Genomic DNA, 20367 nt, shown 5'->3' on the forward strand with positions numbered 1-20367 from the left:
TTTTTTTAATGGTGAAATATGTGTATCATGTAACAGAACTGAAAAATGAGTATTTTGTAGCCATCATAATAAAAATTGGTTTAGACAAATATCAAGTATTGCTAAGTCGGGAGGGAAATGGGATGTTTGACAACAAGCAAGATACTTACAGGATCTTAAAGTTTCTCTCCACAGATTGCTTATTTCCCCACAAGGGAAAAAACAAACACTACAAGGTAAAGCCACAGAATACTACTTCAACCAACTGATCAAAATCAACAACAACGAGTTCCTCAGAGGTGTTCTCCTCAAAAAGACATCACTTTTGTAGTATTTTGACTGGCAATACATAACCTTACTCTAATATAAATTTATCTAGAAAACACGAGATAAACCCAAACTGTAAAACATTTTATCACACACACACAAGGCTGACTATTTTTGTTATGGAGAACTGATTTTCATGATATCTGACAGTAGTCTTTCACATTACCTGATAATTAAAGTTTAATAAACACTGGATGGCTACTCCCTGCATAGACTAAGATGCTAAGTCCCAAAGAGTATCTTTATTTATCTGTTTTTGGCCCTAATTCACAGTGAAGACACAAAGCTGAGTGGTTGGAAGAATAATGAATTTTTAAACTAAGTAACTAGAATTTGTTGGGACACCTGGGTGGCTCAGTTGGTTAAGTGGCCGCCTTCAGCCTTGGTTGTGATCCCAGGGTCCTGGGATCAAGTCCCGCATTGGGCTCCTTCCTAGTGGGGAACCTGCTTCTCCCTCTCCCTCTTGCCTACTGCTCCACCTACTTCTTCTGCTCTCTGTTAAATAAATTTAAAAATATTTTTTAAAAAAAGTAAATAGAATTTGTTTACTAAGTTACATAACATTTCACACTCTCAACTAAGTTTCTGAAAGCAAACATTTTTCAAAACTTTTTTTTTTTTTAAGATTTTATTTATTTGACAGACAGAGATCACAAGCAGGCAGAGAGGCAGGCAGAGAGAGGGGAAGGAGGAAGCAGGCTCCCTGCCAAGCAGAGAGCCCGATGCGGGACTCGATCCCAGAACCCTGAGATCATGACCTGAGCCGAAAGCAGAGGCTCAACCCACTGAGCCACCCAGGCGCCCACATTTTTCAAAACTTTTTAACACTCTATAAAACCAGAGAATTAGAGAAATTTAAATGATCACTTCAAATACATAGTACACACTATGAAAAGCCTTGTTTTCTGGCCCCCCAAAAAGAAAAACCACCAACAAAGTAAGTTGCAATAACAAGATTTATAGTACACTGCAGTTAGAACCCAACTTTATTGTTACAACCAATTTTTATTTACAGAATATAAATCTCTTCAAAAAGATACATTCCTTCATTTAATCAATGGTAAAAGGCCTTATTAAATGGAAATAAAGCCTAAACATCACTCATATTCAAACAGAAATACAAACAACTTCATTAAAAGTTTCTGAACATACAGCAAAAATGTATTTTTACTTAAGCAGTTACATGAATGAGGCTGTTTTTAATTTTCTTCACCGGCAACCCCATTTTTATCCACAGAACAAATTTTACACTTAAATTAACAGTAGTAAAAATGTAAAAATTAAATTTTAAACATGAAAATATGCAACGAAAAACAGGAAGTATCTCCATTATCAAACAGATTAACAAGTTCTCAGACACTCAGATACTTTCTGAGGCATATCAAAACACCTACATCAAAATTTGCATTCATTTGAGAGGTATCAATACATTTTCAGTGCTGAGACTATTTGTAGCACTTACAGTATATACAAAGCAGCATTATACTACTATGGTTCACATTTGATAAACACAAATTTAAGCTTTATGCCACAATTTTTCAATTCAACACACAGCTAACGCAGTGACAATTATTCATTTTGGTTGGTTTTTTTTTCTTCTGAAACTCAATCAAGGAAATTATCACTTGAGAACATGGAATAACACCATGTGTTATTTCTTAAGATAACAGTATTATTTTAAAAGTCAAATACTTCATATCATGGAAACTTCACCTAGCCGTAAAAAAGATTCCTCAATACAGTACAAAGTTTCCTCTTAGCGGATTCTACCAATTTATAGTTAGTTTTAATACACATAAACAACAGGAAACTTCTTCAGATTACTGGATAAAAAAATTTCAGTGTGTCACTACCTAAACTGAAGTAGCAGCACACCACAACCATGCCAAGTAAATCCTCTTGGCTCCTCCACTGTTTTGGGGGGGTTTTCTCCAGGTCACAAAAGCTAGTTTACATGGATACTACCAGGTCTCAACCTATCTCTGAAAATTCCTTTAGTAAAGAGTTTTGAAATTTTAATTAATGAAACAATTCAAATCAGCCAGCTTCTTACCCTTCACTAACTAGTTGCAATACAACATGTAATGTCTTCAATTTTTATAAACATTGTGTGTTTTATAAAATGATTAATGGTATTTATACCATTAATGGGTAAGATGTAAACAAAAATATGACTATATTTAGGGATTAAGAGTATTTTACAGAGTAATTTTTCATAACTAGAAAAGCTGAAAGATTCATAATGAACACAGATTTTACTTTAACCACTTGTTTGATAACATCTATAGAATAGCAAGTGCATTAAGTACAGGAGAAAAGAGAAAGCAGATTTTAGGACAGAAACCTACAAAAAGTTTAATTTGGGATGCCTGTAACACAAAAGGATATTTTTCTATAAGCCTGTCATTTTTGCTCATTCAAAGAGTTGAAACCTTCTATTTCAAACTATGATCCAGAAAGGAAAGTTGTTTGTATAAAAACTGTGTTCAGAAAAATCTAATTCATTAAGACACCTTACTGATTTCAGTTTTCAAGTGTTCAAGTAATGCAAACCCAAGTATTTTCTTTATATCAACATAGTTACAGACTAAGCTTCAAAGATGAGGGGAAAAAATCATTTAAAATAACTGATAGGCTTTTCTGTCCAAAGACATCAAACCCAAAACATAACACTGTAATCACACAAGTGATATGTAACTGGAAAAAAAGTGGTTCGATTTAACTGACGTCTTTTTTTTTTTTTTTAAGAAAATAAAAGCAAAACAGATTGCCTTAATATGTAGCTAAGTTTCCAGTCAAAGGACATTCTAAAATCTAGTAAACTAAGGAAGAAAAATCAAAGTAAATCAATTCTGAAATGAAGCGAAAGCTGCTTTACCACATATTTAAAATTCATTTCCTTCTTGCATAATAATTACTTGTGTTTGCCTTTTGAGGAAAGTAGTGTAAGATGCTGCCAGTAACAAAATTCTCTTCCTAGCATAAAGCATTGGTACCTTTGTCTATCAACTGAATGACTGATTAATATTAGAAGCTTAAGTCTCTATCACTTTGGAATCCAACTAAAATGCTTATTAAAAGCAATTTAAAGCAGAAAATCAAACTTATAGTATTCACAGTCTTATTATGTGTAATGATAGAGAAATGTAATGATACAGAAATCTTCATATAATATATAAAAAATAAAAATCTATATAATTTTTAAAGTGAAGGTTTTTAATTTTTTAATTGAGAGTGCTTGGGGAAACTTTTTTCCTTTAAATCTGGAAGCTTAGTAACATATTTATAAGCTAAAACAAATATTTGTAGTTCAGCAAAGATGAAAATAGCAGTCGTTAAAAGATTAGTCATGACTTATATCTTTTTTGTCTTTTACAATCCCCTAATGAACAACTTTATATTTAGAGAAGCCAAATGAGAAGCTGAACCAAGAGAAGCCAAATGAGAAGTTGAACCAAGAGCTATTATATCTCTCATATACGGGATTTTGATTCACACAGAGTTATGCAAAATTTCAAGGGTTTTTTGTTTTTTTTAGAAAAAGGTTAACAACCTTGAAAATAGGAAAGGATAATACTTCAGTCTGCAATCATCACATTATATTTTTAATTTGCTTTAGCTTAGAATCGTGACTCAAAAAAGTAGCTCTAGCCGTTTATCAATTTACTGCTCATAGGAATCTAATCTCACAAAACCTAATGGCCAACTAAAGAATGAAGAAAAGTCATATTAGGCACTGAGAGGCTAAATAAATAAGTACTGACATTAACAAAAACTGATAAACCCTATTTTTCCAGTTCCCCTTGTTATCCCACTATGCAGCCAAAACTTTTGGCTATTTCCAGTCTAAAACCAAAGAGCTGAATCATTTCCTTACCAAAAAAAGAAAAAAAAAAATCTACAAAAGAGAATGGAAAACAATACACAATCTCATATGCAAGATACAATTCACACTAGTTTACAATCTTTATTTACACTGTTTTATATACATTCCAGGCAGACCTAGTTGAGTTTTGTGCTCATGTTGATCTCAAATGACCATGTGAACAGTATGATTCACTACCACATCTCTCTGATTTCCAGATAATCAGGTGGTAGCATGGGGTCAAGAGGGGGAAAAAAAAATATTACTGGTCAGGTAAGATCATATAAGTACATAAGGAACAAAAGGAAAAATTGTGGAATTTTGCTTGTTAAAGCATCCAGGCCACTATGGTCTATTGACTAACAACAATGAGTACACATGAATGCCACTCCTCTAACAACCATTTTCATATTTACAAAATGAACTTACTACCAGCTGAGTTATTAGGTAAGGCATTCAAGTTCCTTAGCGTAACATAAAAAGGCAACAGACATCTCAGCAAGCCAAAGGACAAATTTTAGAGGGATGTTTTTCCTTTAGAATCCTTAAATGGTGGATAAAAAGAAAAGCAATTTTGAACCCACTTATTAGTCTGCAGCATGATACCAAAGACCTGTACAGGATGTGGTAGCATCATAACACCCAGTATCTAGCCAAGGGTGGGGAAAATATCTTATATGTCTCATTTTGTTTCCACTTCCACTGCATACTCCCAGGGCTAAAGTGAAAGCCTCTATTCCCCTTTACATTCAGTTCTATATGAATCTCTCTGAAAAACAAGAGTATCACAGCTAGCAGCTACGCACAGTCTACCAGCAAAGGCTCAGTGAATCTCTACTCAAGATAGTTGAAGACTATGGAATAAGGTAGAAAACTGATCTTCTCTCCTCCCATAGTTTTCCAAGATATATATTGTTGCACTTTAAGAAATCAGAAAGAAAAAAAAAAAAGAAAACAAGGGTTTTTTAATATATTATTCATTGTCCTAAGAAAATGTTCCAATTGCAGATGAAAATTCCACCAAAAACAATTCTTCCAGCTGACTCTAACATTATGTAAAAAGCTATCAATTAATTGGTTCCATTCATTTAGTCAATTAGGTAAAATTCTACTGATCCTATAGTAATATGGTTTATAAAAACAGAAGTGAACATTTTAACATTGGGGAGGTAGAAAACAAATTTTAGTCTAACACTGTTATAGACACAAGCAGATTTTAAGATTCTATTTATGTAACTAGAATTTACCATTTAAAATGGCCTTCAAGTGTTTCTACTTACTTTATTAGCTTTAAACATCTTGAGATAATCCAAGTATTTTAAAGCACTTATCTGAGAATATAAGTCATTTGGAATAATACATCAAACTCCCCAGAAGATTTCTCAGAGGATATATTTGTAGTTGCATATTCTGAATATGCAGATTCATTAAGTCAACTTTGTACATGGGCACTTATGTGACCAAAGTGCAAAGCCTGTCAGACTAATTTTCTAAGTTAACCATGACTGCTCAACTCCACAAACCATCAGTCCTCAAAACTTGAAGACTACTGATTGCAAAGATCTAACTTCCTTCCATATAGTAACTGTCACCCTCTTACAAACAAAACCAAGAAAACTAAAACAGAAGCCGGCCTACCATGAATATTTGTTTAATTCACATTTTGTTAGATTTTAAGTGTATTAGATCAATGTGCTAAATGTTATTTCTTTTAACTGCTTTTAATTTATTTCTCTGAAGCTATATATATCACGTAATCATTTGCTATCATTCTAAAGACACGGAGCCAAACTGAAACATGAAACAAAGTGTTAAGGAATGAATCTGGAAAGGTAAAGAAGAATCTAAATGCTATTTTCTTGTTCCCAAATATGATAACCTTTCTATCTTTGTTTCAGAAATTAGCATTTGTTCTACTAGCTAAACAGAAACAAAGAATATTTCAATAAGTAAATTTTTGGTTAAAAAAAAATGTGATATTATCAAATTTTAAGAACAAACTAGCAACTTAAATGACTGTATTTAGTATGTGAAAACATTATTTAATGCAGATTTTGGTAACATAAAATCATATCTATTCCAGGATTATAGGTAAATATTAATATTTATACTGCCAGACTATGTATGAAAGGATAATTTAATTTTAAGATATATCCCCCCCCCAAAAAACATTTTCCAATATTCAATTCAAAAAGACGTACCACTAAAAGTAGACAGTAAATGTAATTTACCCTCATATACAGGTATTTTTCTATGACCACCCTAAGTTATCTATACTAGTATCTGGCATTTTAAGAGTGAATGATTCATATTTCTTATAGGGTATCAAGATAAAAAGGTTACAATGAACACCTAAATTGTTTGCTAAAATTAAAATTACTAAATTAAAACTTTAAAAAATTTTTCTCTGGAATATTTCATTGCTTACACTCAACCAACAGATGAAACAGATGAAAGCAGTCACAGAATTATGTTAAATTTATAATAAATAATTCACATATAACATAGATTAAATTATCAAAGAAAGGATTAAACTGACATATTTATACCTTTTTGCAAATTTAACAAACTTCTAATCCACCACATACTGAAAGCAGTAGGTACACTTCTTGACATCATTCAGTCATTTAAAAAATAGATTGGTTGTTTGGAGGCATAATTTGTAAAGCAAGATAACCAAATTAAACAACAGAATTTTAACAAACATTGGCTTTTCAAAATTTCTTAAGAAAAGATACACAAGCATTGTTCAACCACTTGAGAATAATCAAATCTCTTCTTTACTCAGGCACTTTTAATGCAGTAACTTCAGGCTTCATTTTAAAGTACTGGTTAAAACGAACAATTGCATACCTAGTGAGAAAAGAATAACAACAGAATTAATAAAAAAAATGAAAGACTTAATCCTTCCTTCATTTTCCACTCACCCTTCTAAGCTGATTTTTTTTTTTTTAAGTTTTAGGATTTTTCAAAGGATGTATTTTTAGTTTATTGCACCATCTACTGGACACTTTTCTAATACAGCATTTAATCTGTATTTAAATCTGGTATTTAGATCAGATTTCCTTGCAGACCAATTATTTAAATGTATGCAACCCTTGTAACATTTGACTGAGAATAATAACTATGGTATGTATACTCTATGAGTCCTATGTGTACATCAAAAAAAAAAAAAAAAAGTAAAGACAAATGTAATACATACAGCACAATTAAACTTACCCAAGGAAATCAAAATCAATAGTCGAGTATTTGGCTTGAATCAAAGCCCACAATCCCCAAAAGAAATGAGAAGCCTAAAAAGGAGAAAAGGAAAATCAAGAATTATAATACACTTCTCTATTAAACAATAATCAAATAATGTTTCCCTTTTTTATCAACTCAATGCAGAATACGATCTTGATGCTTTTTTTAAACAAAATACTTAAAATACAGGTAATACTGAAGAGTACAGTAACCTAGACGGCTACAGATCACTTCTGTCCACACCAAAAGAGGTTAGACTGTATTATAACTTCTTAAAACAGAGAGCCCAGGGGCGCCTGGGTGGCTCAGTGGGTTAAATTCACCTTGGGCGTGATCCCTAGTCCTGGGATCGAGCCCCACAACAGGCTCGCTGCTCAGCAGGGAGCCTGCTTCCTCCTCTCTCTGCCTACTTGTGATCTCTGTCTGTCAAATAAATAAAATCTTTAAAAACAAAAAAACACAGAGCCCAATTCCTGTAACTGTTTTGTGAAGACAGAGTTCAGCATAAGCCCTAATAGATATTGATTATAATTGCTAACAGGCTTTCCTATAAAATACATAATTACCAAAAGACTTTGTTTTTTGACATAAAAATAAAAACAAAAAGGGAAATCCAAATCTCAAAAACAAAAATTATTTAAATATTTAATTTCATATTTAAATGTGAAAAATGTTCTAGACATGACAAACACCTGAAAACAATTTTTATTAGCCCAACAATTCTGCATAAACAACCATGTTACATAAAGTAACATGATTTTACTTATGTCAGAGAAAAATGCGTCTTAATACTTTAAGAGAAAAACAGATGACTGTGTAGGAGCTGTAAAATAACTACTTGTGTGTGCTGTACAATCTATTTCCAGTTAAACATGAAAATATTTTAAGATTCTGATAATAACTAATAAACCTTCACTTCCCTCAAAGCAGTCTACTCCAACTAGAAAAATTCCAACTAGGAAAAAAAAGTCTTAAAGATAAGGGTTTTATTTCAGCTAAATTCCCTCTAGTAACAACAAAAGGTATCTAAGAAGAAAATTGCTCCACAGCTGTGATCTTGGTATTAAAACAACCAGACAACCCAATTTGACAGGTGAAACAACAAGGTGTTATGAGAAAGGATTCTTAATTTGAATTGAGAACTGTGGGGGTTCAAGTCCAGGTCCTGCCACTAACTCCTTTTTCAACTTTCAATAAGTCACAAATTTTTAAAGACCAAATCATCACTTTAAAAATATGAGAAACTAATTATTAGCCATTCTGTATTCCACACAGGATTGTTTTAATGATTAATGGAAATTATAGATTAATGGATAGATAGATATAAATTTTTACCCTCTAAAGAGCTCTTTAAAGTATGTTGTAAAAAATATCTATTTAAAAATTAATAATGCGCTTTGTGTTTAACTTCCTCAAAAAACCACTATCAGGATATATAACTTCCCATCAAATACAGATACAGAAAAGAATAAACAATGCAGTAAAGAGTAAACAAGAAGTACACGCACATGAAGCCTAATGGTTAACTTAAGGGAAAAAAAAAAAAAAAAGCTGATCTCTGGAGTCAAACTGCAAAAATTACTAGCCGAATGGCTTTGAGCAATTTAATTAACCCACCTATACCTCTCTTTCCCCATCTGTAAAACGAAGAAGTGATACTATGCTTTATAGTAAGAATTATGTATTGGTCTTCAACTACTGTTTCTGGCTCATAGTTCCCCAAATCCTTAGAATTTCATATTAAGAGCAACGGGAACATATTTTTGTTATAATATTTGATCTTGTATCTTAAGTTTCTGGAACAGTTCCAGAGCAATAAAAGTAAAAGGAAATATCTTGTTATTCATAACAAGCCCCTTTCAAATACACCTGTTTATGTTAATGACGTGACTTTTGGAAACCCCCTCCAGAGGAAGACTGGTTGCCAGGGGAACCAACCGTATGATCAGAGAGATGATCTTCCAGCCCCACCATCTCACCACCTTCAGGGAGGGGAGAAGTGACACTGAGTTCAGTCTTTCAATGGCCAATGTTTTAATCAGTCTTGCCTAGGTAATTAAGTCTCTATATAACCCAAAAGGAAGGGGTTCAGAGAGCTTCCAGGCCCAGTGAACCAGAACACATCTACAAGCTAGAGGGTGGTTACACCTTAAGCTCTTGGAGAACAGCAGTTTCTGTGCTTAGAACCCTTCTGGACCTCGCCCTATATACGTCTTCATCTGACTGTTCTCCTGCATCCTTTATGATAAACTGATAAACATAAATAAATGCCTGAGTTTTGTGAGCCACTCTAGCAAAATTATTTCCACCCACAGACGAAGTTTTGGAAACCTCCACTTTATAACCAGTGGGTAAGAAGGATAAGGAACAAGTGAGACTTGAGACTGACATCTGAAAAGGAAGATAGTGGGCTTGTTGAGTCTGAATCCTTAACCTGTGGGATCTGAAACTTACACAGAATTGTAGGACACACAGTCATGGCTGAGAATTGGAGAACTACTTGGTGGTGTGGAAAAAACACACACTGGAACCTAGTCTTTATATCCAGTATGTAACAAACATTCAATAAAATGCTAATTAATATCATATAAAATAAAAATGATAAAAATAATAAAAATTTTCAAAAATGGTCTCTCTACCTGAGGAAGTCTCAGGTATCGAGAAGTGAATTACGAGAAAAAATGAACCTTCCTTCTTTTTAAAGTATAGAACAGTGGTTCTCAACCATGGGAAATTCCTGAGGACCAAAACTATTTTTTATAGTATTATTAATGTGTTACTTGCCTTTCTGACTATTTTAACATCTGCACCGATGGTTTAAAAGCAATGGTGGGTGAAGCTAATGGTACCATTACAGTATGTCAAGGCAGTGGCACCAAACATACACACACAAACACACACATACATCATCACAACACACAGTAAATAAAAGGCCAGTCTCACTGAAGAATGTCTTTTATCAAGCCATTGAAACTATTAATTTTATTATATTTCTACCCAAAGGAGGAAGATTCTTTCAAGGAAAAACATTTATAACTGAGCTATGAGCTGAACTTGCTCCTGTTTAATGGAACATCATTTTTACTTGAAAGAATAACTGATATTCGAACTAGTTATTAGACTTGGGCATTTGTCAGATACTTCTCAAAGAATTTGTCATTTCAGTGAAACTAATTGACAGTAGCTGTTGCCAATCACAGTCTTTACGTATTCAACCTAAAATTAGAACTTTGGAAAACCTATATTTGACTCTGTGAGTTTCACGGCTTCTCAATACAGTACTCAATAAAGTACTTTTTCTAATGATACTAATTGTGATATCAATGGATGTGATATTTTTATATCCTATAAGGAGATGTATCAACATTTGTAAGATCTGTACAACTCAAATCCATATTTTCCAAATAATGCTTACTAATTACAAAATCACACACTGCTAAAAGAGCCACTGGAAGTACATATAAAGCAATGGTTTATAATGTACTGAAGTACAAAAAGTTAACTGATGTTTTCAGACTGCACATTAAAACTAACCTTTAAGAAATGATTACTTGCTGAGTTTTGGTGAAGTATCAAAAAGAATATCCACAATTATCTGAAAAGCCAAAATATTCATCTCTTCCAACAACACATATGTGAAACGGAACTTTCTTTATATACTTTAACCAAACCAGTATGTTGCAACAGATGAAATCTAAAAGTGGATATAAGAATCTAGCTTTTATTAAGCCAGACATTACAGAGCTTTGTAAAAGTCTAAATAATGCCATTCTTCTGTTTTGGAAAACAGTTATTTTTCACTTAAAATGCATTTTTTTTTTTTAACTCCTTTCTTTTTGGGGGAAAGAAGCAGGAGGGGTAAAGGGAGAGGAAGAGAGTATCTCAAGTAGACTTCACGCTGAGCATAGAGCCCAAATGCAGGGCTCAATTCCACAATCCTGAGATCAGAACCTGGGCCAAAACCCAAAGTCAAATGCTTAACAGGCTGTGCCACTCAGGCATGCTTCTAAGTTTATTATTTTTAAAAATATTTATTTAATATATATTTTCAATTTGTTTTAACTTTCAATGTGATAAATTTTGATAACTAACCTAAATAAAAAAAAAGCTCAGAGGTCTTCAAAAAAATCTGGATGTCTAAAGGGGGAATCCTGAAACCAAAAAGTTTGAGATCCACTAGTCTAAATCACCTAGACATACTTTAAGTGATACAAAAATATTCTGTGGATGCTACTGTAATCTCTTCCTATTGGGCCAGTTCTGTAAGTAGAAAAGACTGAAAGTGGGAAATTCTACACCTAAAAATAGTATCAAACCAGCTCTTCCCACCATCTCAAGCAACATTCATTCATATAAATAAGTGATTCTACACTAGAGGAGGATTATGTATAAAACTTCACAAAAATCTCATTTTGGCAGAGAACACCTTTTATAGGGTGAAAAATGAAAAGTTTATGTGTAACATTACAGTCTTAAATGGATGAAAAAGAAATGCAGGAAACAGTCCGTTAATTATTTGTACTCCCCAAAGAGAATATTTAAGTCCAAATAAAATAATGTAATAATGTTGTGTGATTTACCTACTTCCTTCAGATTTGGAAACTAGAGATATTTACGTCTATCAAAGGGCATTTTCATTTCTAGGTTACTCATCTCTGCAGCAAAGAAAAACTCAAGGATTTTTATGATGAAAAAAATAACTAAAATGTATCCTTTCTTAAAAATCCCTAAACACTTAGAAATTATCCAAATTCTAAAATTTCCAAAGTCTAAAAACAATGTATTTAAAGACTCTGGGGAAAAAAAAAAAAAAGAAAAAGAAAAAGAAAAAAAAAAGAGACTCTGAATAGCTTTAAAAACCTGTATGTATACTCCAGTTGATTTTATAGTGCAAATACCTTGTTTGCCATCTTACATTAGTTACAGTAAACAATCAATGAGACATGAAGTCTTCGGCAATAAACATTTAATCAGCCATTTTCAAGGGCACCTGCGTGGCTCAGTTGGTTGAGCATCCCATTTGGCTCAAGTCATGATCTCGGGGTCATGGGATGGAGCTCTACACTGGGTTCCATGCTCACTAGGGGTGGAGTCTACCTGGGATTCTCTCCTCCTCCCTCTCTCCCCCTTTCCCTGCTTCTGTGTGCATGTGTTTGTGTACATGCATGTGAACAAACACATGTACTCTCTTTCTCTAAAAATAAATAAAACCTTTAAAAAAAAAAAAACTCTTTTCCCCACTTATCAAATCAGTTTTGTAATATATGTATATGCTGTCTTAGTGACAAGTCATCAAGGAAGGAAGAGTCCCCAAAGAGGAAAGAGTATTTAAGACATGTCCAAATAGACCAAGAGGAACTTGCTAGAGGATGCAGGGAAAGGGCATTCTAGGTAGGAAGAAATAACTATAAAAAAGGATACAGGCTTCAAACATGGAGTGTACAGAAAACAACATGACTCTGCTAAAGCAGAAATGGGAGGTAAAAAATGGGAAATAAGAATTTGAAGAACGTTATCATTTGGATTTCACTCTGAAGATCACAGGGGACCATAAAGATTGAAAGTGATACAATTAGATTCATGAATTAGATCTAGTTATTACAAAGATATCTTTTTAGGTGTATAGGATGAAATAAAAAAACCTGGAGGCAAAGAGACTGGCAAAGGCTAACACAGGTGAGAGATTAAGAGCTTAATTGAAGGTTATACAACTAAGGAGAAAGGGTTAGAATTGAGAGAATTTTAGGAACTGGGAGTAACAAAACTTGGAAATAAGAAAAAATATGAGAATGAAGAGGAACAAAAGACATAAAAGAAAATTCCTTCTTCCCTGGTTTCAGAAAACAGAATTCAGATAGTATTTTAATTTCATCAAGATGGAATAAAGAATAAATAATGGGACAGAGGACAAGGTGCATGAAATAAAATTCAAGTTTGGACATACTCCACTCAATTACTAAAGGAACACCAGACAGAGACAGATAGATACTGATTGGGAGATTGACATAGGAAAGAAATTCTACTTGGGCTCATTAACAGAAAGGACAGTAAAAGTCATGGAATTAGGGGTGCCTGAGTGGCTCAGCTGGTTAAGCATCTACCCTTGACTCAGGTCATGATCCCAGGGTCCTGGGATCAAGCCCCAAGTTAGGCTCCCTGCTCAGGGGGGAATATGCTTCTCTCTCTCCCAATGACTCTACCCCTGCTCCTGCCCTCACTCGTGCCGGCTCTCTCTAATGAATTTTTAAAATCTTAAAAAAAAAAAAAAAAAAGCCACATAATAATTAGATTACCCAATGAAAGTACATGAAGTGAAAGGAGAGGGGAGAGGAGCCCAAATTCAGGACACCAGAAAACACCAGTATTATAAGAGGATCAGGAGAAGAGGAAGAAAAGGAAGAGTCAGGGAAGGAAACTGAGCAGAAAAACACAAATGAGAAGAACCAAGGAAGAATAGTTATCACAAAAAGTAATGAAAGAAAAAACTGTAAACATCAATGGTAAATACTGTTAAATGATATGGGCAGAGCAAGTAAGATAAATTAAAAAAAAAAAAAGATAAAGTTTAAACTGGACTCAGTAATTATGTCATTATTGGCAACCCTGACATGAACTTTTTTTTTTTTTAAATAATGATGGGAGAAGACAAGACAGCAGTGGTATGAGGAGGAATGCATAAAAGATGAAAAAAAAAAAAAGATTGAGGGTTTGCTTTTACTTCCCCCTACCTTCCCAATTATTTACTCATTCAAACACCTGAGAATGTGACAGACATTTACTAAATGATTATGGGATGAAATTAAGAGTTGGTAAGAGAATTACATAAACTGGCTAGCTTAAAAAACAAAAAACCTATAAAAACAATCTTGAAAAAAAGGCAGATACGGGGCGCCTGGGTGGCTCAGTGGGTTAAGCCGCTGCCTTCGGCTCAGGTCATGATCTCAGGGTCCTGGGATCGAGTCCCGCATCAGGCTCTCTGCTCAGCGGGGAGCCTGCTTCCCTCTCTCTCTCTGCCTGCCTTTCCGTCTACTTGTGATTTCTCTCTGTCAAATAAATAAATAAAATCTTTGAAGAAGAAAAAAAAAAAAAAAGACAGATACATCAAATCTCAGGAGAATTAGTAATCTCACTAAGAGGTGCTGATGAAGCCAAATGTGAGCATTCATCTAAATTCTGCTATATTGTTTCTATTCTGAAGATGGCAAAAGAGCCCCTGACACAAGAAAGTAACGCACCTCAAAAGAGAGAGGACTCCAGCACAATTTAAACTAGAAGAGGAACTCAAACCAAAGTTGGCTTCAGAACTGGTTCTCAATGGTTTCTTAATGAGGAAAAACTGGAAAATGGTATGAGAATCTCAGAGCATAATAAACTTACTATATAATGATTATATAAAACTAAAGATTGTGTAAATTGACATGCTAAATGAGAAGTATTATTTAAAAAGTATTAAAGTTTTGTATCTCATTAACAACCCTCTAATTCTTTTTCTGTAAGATCTTCTACTGAACATGTGACGTTTCATGAATGTTTGCTGTACATTTCATACATTCTTTTTTTTTTTTTTAAGATTTTATTTATTTATTTGACAGAGAGAGAGGCCACAAGTAGGCAGAGAGGCAGGCAGAGACAGAGAGGGGAAGCAGCTCCCTGCTGAGCAGAGAGCCTGATGCGGGCCTCGATTCCAGGACCCTGAGTTCATTAACTGAGCCGAAGGCAGAGGCTTAACACACGGAACCACCCAGGCGCCCTCTCTTTTTTAAAAAATCAGGTTAAATACTGTTTTTTTTTTTAATCAAGTTAAATAAATTTCCTTCGAATTCTAATCTACTAAGAATTTCAAATAGCGATGGGTGTTAAATGTTACCCAAAAAGAAGTATTTTGTACAAATTATTTGCCCTTCCAAATTATTAATACATTGAAGAGATGCACTGTTTTCTTCTTCTTTTAAGCCTCAAATATATATGAACCAAAGTAATAATAATTAGTAGATATCTGATTAATGGATATGTATAAAAAACTTGATAATCAAACCAGAAGTAATTATTTTTCAATACCATGTATATTTAACTACAGTACCCAATGCTACTAAATTTTTTTTTTAAAGATTTTATTTATTTGTTTGACAGACAGAGAGATTACAAGTAGGCAAGAGAGGCAGACAGGCAGAGAGAGGAGGAAGCAGGCTCTCTGCTCTCTGCAGAGCAGAGAGCCCGATGCAGGGCTCGATCCCAGGACCCTGGATCATGACCTGATCCGAAAGCAGAGGCTTTAACCCACTGAGCCACCCAGACGCCCCCAAAGCTACTAAATTTTTATCATCAAAAGTTTATAAGGGAACCCCAGTTAGCTCTCTTAATAGTCAGCAGTGGTTCTGTTTGACTAAGAATTTATAAGCTATGTGGACTTTTTGTGGAAATTAATAAACTAATGCATTAGGAACAATTTATGTTAATGGGTACATTTAAAATATGTAAATTATAGCAACAATAATATTCTTCCTGTTAATATAGAAATTGGCTAAACAGAACTATTACAGGGATTCTCAAGTTCATTAAATGACCTTGTGAGAATGAAAACCTTACATTCCCTGCTTTAAGATCATCCTTAAATAGAATATATAGAAGCAGCAGGCATCCTAGTACCAGCTGGAGAGCATGCCATTAATTTAGTCAACAGTTCTACTGAAAGTAGATCCCAGAACAGAAGATGAGTCAAGTGTCAGCACACCCTCTTACCTGAGATGTATTCTGAATGGCTCTGGGAAAATGCCGCTCTTAAGACAATGCAAACAGTAACCCATGAGCCATCAACAGAGTCTATTTGTAAAGACAATACAGCAAATATTCCCCATGTCAACTGTACCAAATTATATTAAAACTAAAAATAATTAAAATATCTTCAATCTAGTATTCACTTGTGTAACACCTTAGCTGAAAGCTCATTCTAATTCATCACATCAATCTCCAAAGGTGATTTAAATGAACTATTATTTAAAAAATAAATGTGCTTGAGAGTACAGAGAAGTAGGTCTAGAAATAACTGCTCATCAAAAGAAAATGAAGACAAAATACTGGTTACGTTATGAAAACATAATACTGGCTCTTCCAATCTACTTTAAAGATCTTAAGATGTGATGATTAAACATACTGTGGAAAATCTCATTTCCCATAAATCTGTTTTTGATTATATGTTTTTTGTAACATAAAGAGAATAGATATAATATAAAGAACTGTTTCACAATTAACCTTAACTCTAACTAGAATCAATTCATTAAATAATTATTGGGCACTTACCATGTGGATATGCACTATTATTCTAGAGGTTAGGGATACATCAGTGAATGAAACAAAATCTCTGTCCTCAAAAGCATTACAACAAAGAACTATAAACAATAATGTTTTGTTTTGTTTTTAAGATTTTATTTGTTTATTTGACAGACAGAGATCACAAGGAGGCAGAGAGGCAGGCGGGGAGAGAGAGAAGGAAGCAGGCTCCCGCTGAGCAGAGAGCTGGATGCGGGGCTCAATCCCAGGATCCTGGGATCATGACCTGAGCCAAACTGAGCCACCCAAGCGCCCCAACAATAGTGTTTTGTCCTTATTTGAACAAAAATGTTCAGAACTCAAAAAGGGAAACTTTTAGAAGATGATGAAAATTAATTTAAAAGCTTTTTAAAAGTGTATTAAGAATCTTAGCAAAAAAAAAAAAAAAAAAAAAACTCATTGTTTATATTTAAACTTACCAATGCAAACTGATTGACCTGAATGAAGAGTATTTCCACCTCCTTTTCAGTAACTTCAGTCCCAAAGCCCTTAAATTCTTTGTATGCTTCAAGGTAAGAACGCAGCCACTGGCCCTGTAGTTGTCTGTCTGGATAGAGACTATAGTCTACATCACTCACACCTGAAATGGAAAAAAAGTAGACTAAAGATTTTAAAAACACATTATCTCTTATATACTTTAATAATCCCTAAAGGAATCCTAAAATAACTAGATGTTAATCGCATTTATTAAAATAATAAACCAAAAAATCATAACGTATTCCAACTTAAATTCTAATGCACAATACATTTCATCATCATAATCAATTCTTACTGCTTCAATTTCTCCTTAAAGTGTGAAACCTTCAACCACCCACAGAAGCCCCAAATCTTCATTTTAAGAAGCACTTCAGGAAATTCTTTTGCACACTAATAATATTTAGAGCATTTCCTAGAACTGCAGCTCTAAAAACATTTTTACCATTACTCACAGAGTAAGAAATACATTTTATATTGAAACCTGATACACTCCCTTACCATTAAGTTCTACAAAAAATATGTACCCTAACTATACCTTCAACTCTGATATTTTCTAATTCTTTCCTTCTCCATTCCCTGCTTTAAAATAATTACCCCACAAATTTGGTTTTAAGATGTGCAGTTTGAGGGGCACCCGGGTGGCTCAGTGGGCTAAGCTACTGCCTTTGGCTCAGGTCATGATCTCAGGGTCCTGGGATCGAGTCCCGCATCGGGCCCTCTGCTCAGCAGGGAGCCTGCTTCCTCCTCTCTCTCCCTGCCTGCCTCTCTGCCTACTTGTGATCTCTCTCTGTCAAATAAATGAATAAAATCTTAAAAAAAAAAAAGAAAAAAAAGATGTGCAGTTTGAAAACTGCTAACAAAAAATAAAGTTCATAGTATTTTGCCTAACACTCAACGTTCTTCGTAAATTGATCCAAACTTTACTTACTTGGTCTTATAACCCAACCCCTAAATTCTCCTTCATGAGTTTATATCCTACAAGCAGGTACATTCACCCTAACATTTTCTTCCTCCTTCCTGCAGTGCCTTCCTTTTGTTCTACCTGCACATCTCAAATTCTACCTAACTTGAAAGCTTTAGCTTGATTTTTTTCCTACAGAAAATCATACTAGGATCACCGTAGTTTCCTCTTTCAGATCCATAGCAGTGACTACCCATCATACTAACAAGGATATGGTGGTATCTCATACATGCACAGCTCTCTTCCCTCCTTACAGATACATGAAAATATATACAGCACATGAGTGGAGATATTAGCATGCATATGAAAAGTTTGGTATAGGGAAATAACTGAAAACATGTTTCCAATTTTTTCCTAGTCATCTCATATACACACAGCTCTCTCCCTCCCTACAGATATGTGAAAATATATACAGCACATGTGTGGGGATATTAGCATGTATATGAAAAGTTTGGTATAGGGAAATAACTGAAAACATGTAAATTAAAACCCTTTCTAATTTTTTCCTAGTCATAACCTAAAGTATATGAAAATATAGAAATGCATGAATATATACAAATACAAATTCAGCAATGAAAAGTTCCTACTAAGTATAAACCATATAGGAGAATTTCCTAATCTTTAGTTTTAGAACATTTTGTGTGTTTCCAAATATACTCATAAAATGTATTTTAAATTAATTCCCTTTAAAATAAACCTGAAACTTCTATACTTGAGAGTGATAAAAGACTAATTTTCAGGGGTAAAATGGAAACCTTTACAATTATTCATAGCCAAAGACAAAAAAAAAAAAATTATTGAGCTTCTTATTCCTAAAGTTCAGGTATACCATGAAAATAACAAAGTCTTTGAAATAATTCTGTAATTTTAAATCCTCGTTCTCTGTATTTTACTGTGATCTTGGTAAATTACTTTCTCCATTTGTAAACTGGGAATAACCCAACTTACAAGAATGTGAAGGAAAAAACCAGATGAGATTTATGAAGTACCTTATACTACATCAGGTCTTACTCTAAGCCACAAGTATTATTTCTTTTCTTATTTTCCTTAAGGAACTAAGGAAAGGATCATCTCTTCTCCTTCCTCCAATAATAAAGAAAAACAAAGAACAAGGTCAGAAAAAGGTTAAAAAATATTGTTCCTACTCCCAGGTGAACTTCTCAAAGGAAAAACTTCAAACCAAAAAAACAATTCTAAAGGTATCATTTCAAAGTTATATATGTTGCTCCACTAGTTAAGCTTGGATTTTACCTGCAAATTCATTGAAATGATTTCCGATATCATATGCCAAGTAGTTGTATCCAGAATATTCATAATCAATGAACTGTACATCACCTATGTGAGACACAAAAACAAAGACATAAGAAATCATATATAAGATGAGAAAATCCCTATGCTATTTGTAATTAACAGCTTCCAAAATTTTGTCTCATTGTATGTGCTTGGTTACATGCACTTCTGAGACAATACAGGGTAAGGCTGTGAATTTTATGGCAATGAGCTTTACAAAATTCAAATTATATATTGTCAACAGCTTCTCTGTGAACATTAATGTCCACTATATTAAAGAAAAGTCAAAATAATCATTCTCCAAATTCAAACAAAACCAAAATACCTCTTTCACCACAAGGGGGCATCAGTTACTTAAAAATTCAAGTTTAATTAGAAATGAACAGTTAATCTTTGAAAACTGTTAATAAGCTATCGCAATTTTAACAAAGTATGATACTCTGAAAGTAAACTGACAAGCTACTTTACATATATAAATCAAATATAAACTTTAAAAGACTTAAATTCTGTGAACCCTGCAATTACACTATCATACTTGATTACAAACTTAACAATATACCTAATTTAAGAAATTAGTTGCTATAAATTCTGATTTTCCTGCAATGCTACGTAAGTAAGATTTCTAATAGCACACCTGAGCAGCATTAAGGTGGTTGTTTTATCTTTTAAAAAAAACAAAGGTACAGTCATTTATAATAAACTTTTTTTAATTTGAGAAATTTTTACATAAGCTAGATTCCTAGTCTAAATTAATGCTAAATATATATGCATATTTCATTGTATTTCTCCAAAGACAATCCTGTTCCACCAGCCCAAGAGACAGACTCCTGCTCAGGAACATTCATTTTTGAGTACTAAGTATTATAGAGGGTTTGTCTCAACAAAGATGTAGGTCCTT

At 33.6% G+C, this 20367-nt stretch overlaps 1 protein-coding gene across 2 annotated transcripts in view; it reads right to left on the reverse strand.

Moving 5' to 3' along the window:
• Window positions 1-1274: 1274 nt before the first annotated feature.
• The window catches only part of ETNK1 (ethanolamine kinase 1), a 64762-nt gene continuing 45669 nt past the window's right edge, over window positions 1275-20367 (reverse strand). The window contains exons 5-9 of one of the 2 annotated variants that reach the window (XM_059402808.1): window positions 19431-19514; window positions 17161-17321; window positions 7391-7464; window positions 6910-7024; window positions 1275-5962 (exon numbers count right to left, since the gene is read on the reverse strand). In XM_059402808.1, the coding sequence (XP_059258791.1) occupies window positions 6952-7024; window positions 7391-7464; window positions 17161-17321; window positions 19431-19514 (392 nt within the window). In that variant the 3' untranslated portion in view covers window positions 1275-5962; window positions 6910-6951. Of the gene's footprint in view, window positions 7025-7390; window positions 7465-17160; window positions 17322-19430; window positions 19515-20367 lie in introns of both variants that reach the window. The other variant, XM_059402807.1, reaches the window with a different exon arrangement.

Source organism: Mustela nigripes, chromosome 6, assembly GCF_022355385.1.
Source record: "Mustela nigripes isolate SB6536 chromosome 6, MUSNIG.SB6536, whole genome shotgun sequence".
Lineage (NCBI taxonomy): Eukaryota > Metazoa > Chordata > Mammalia > Carnivora > Mustelidae > Mustela > Mustela nigripes.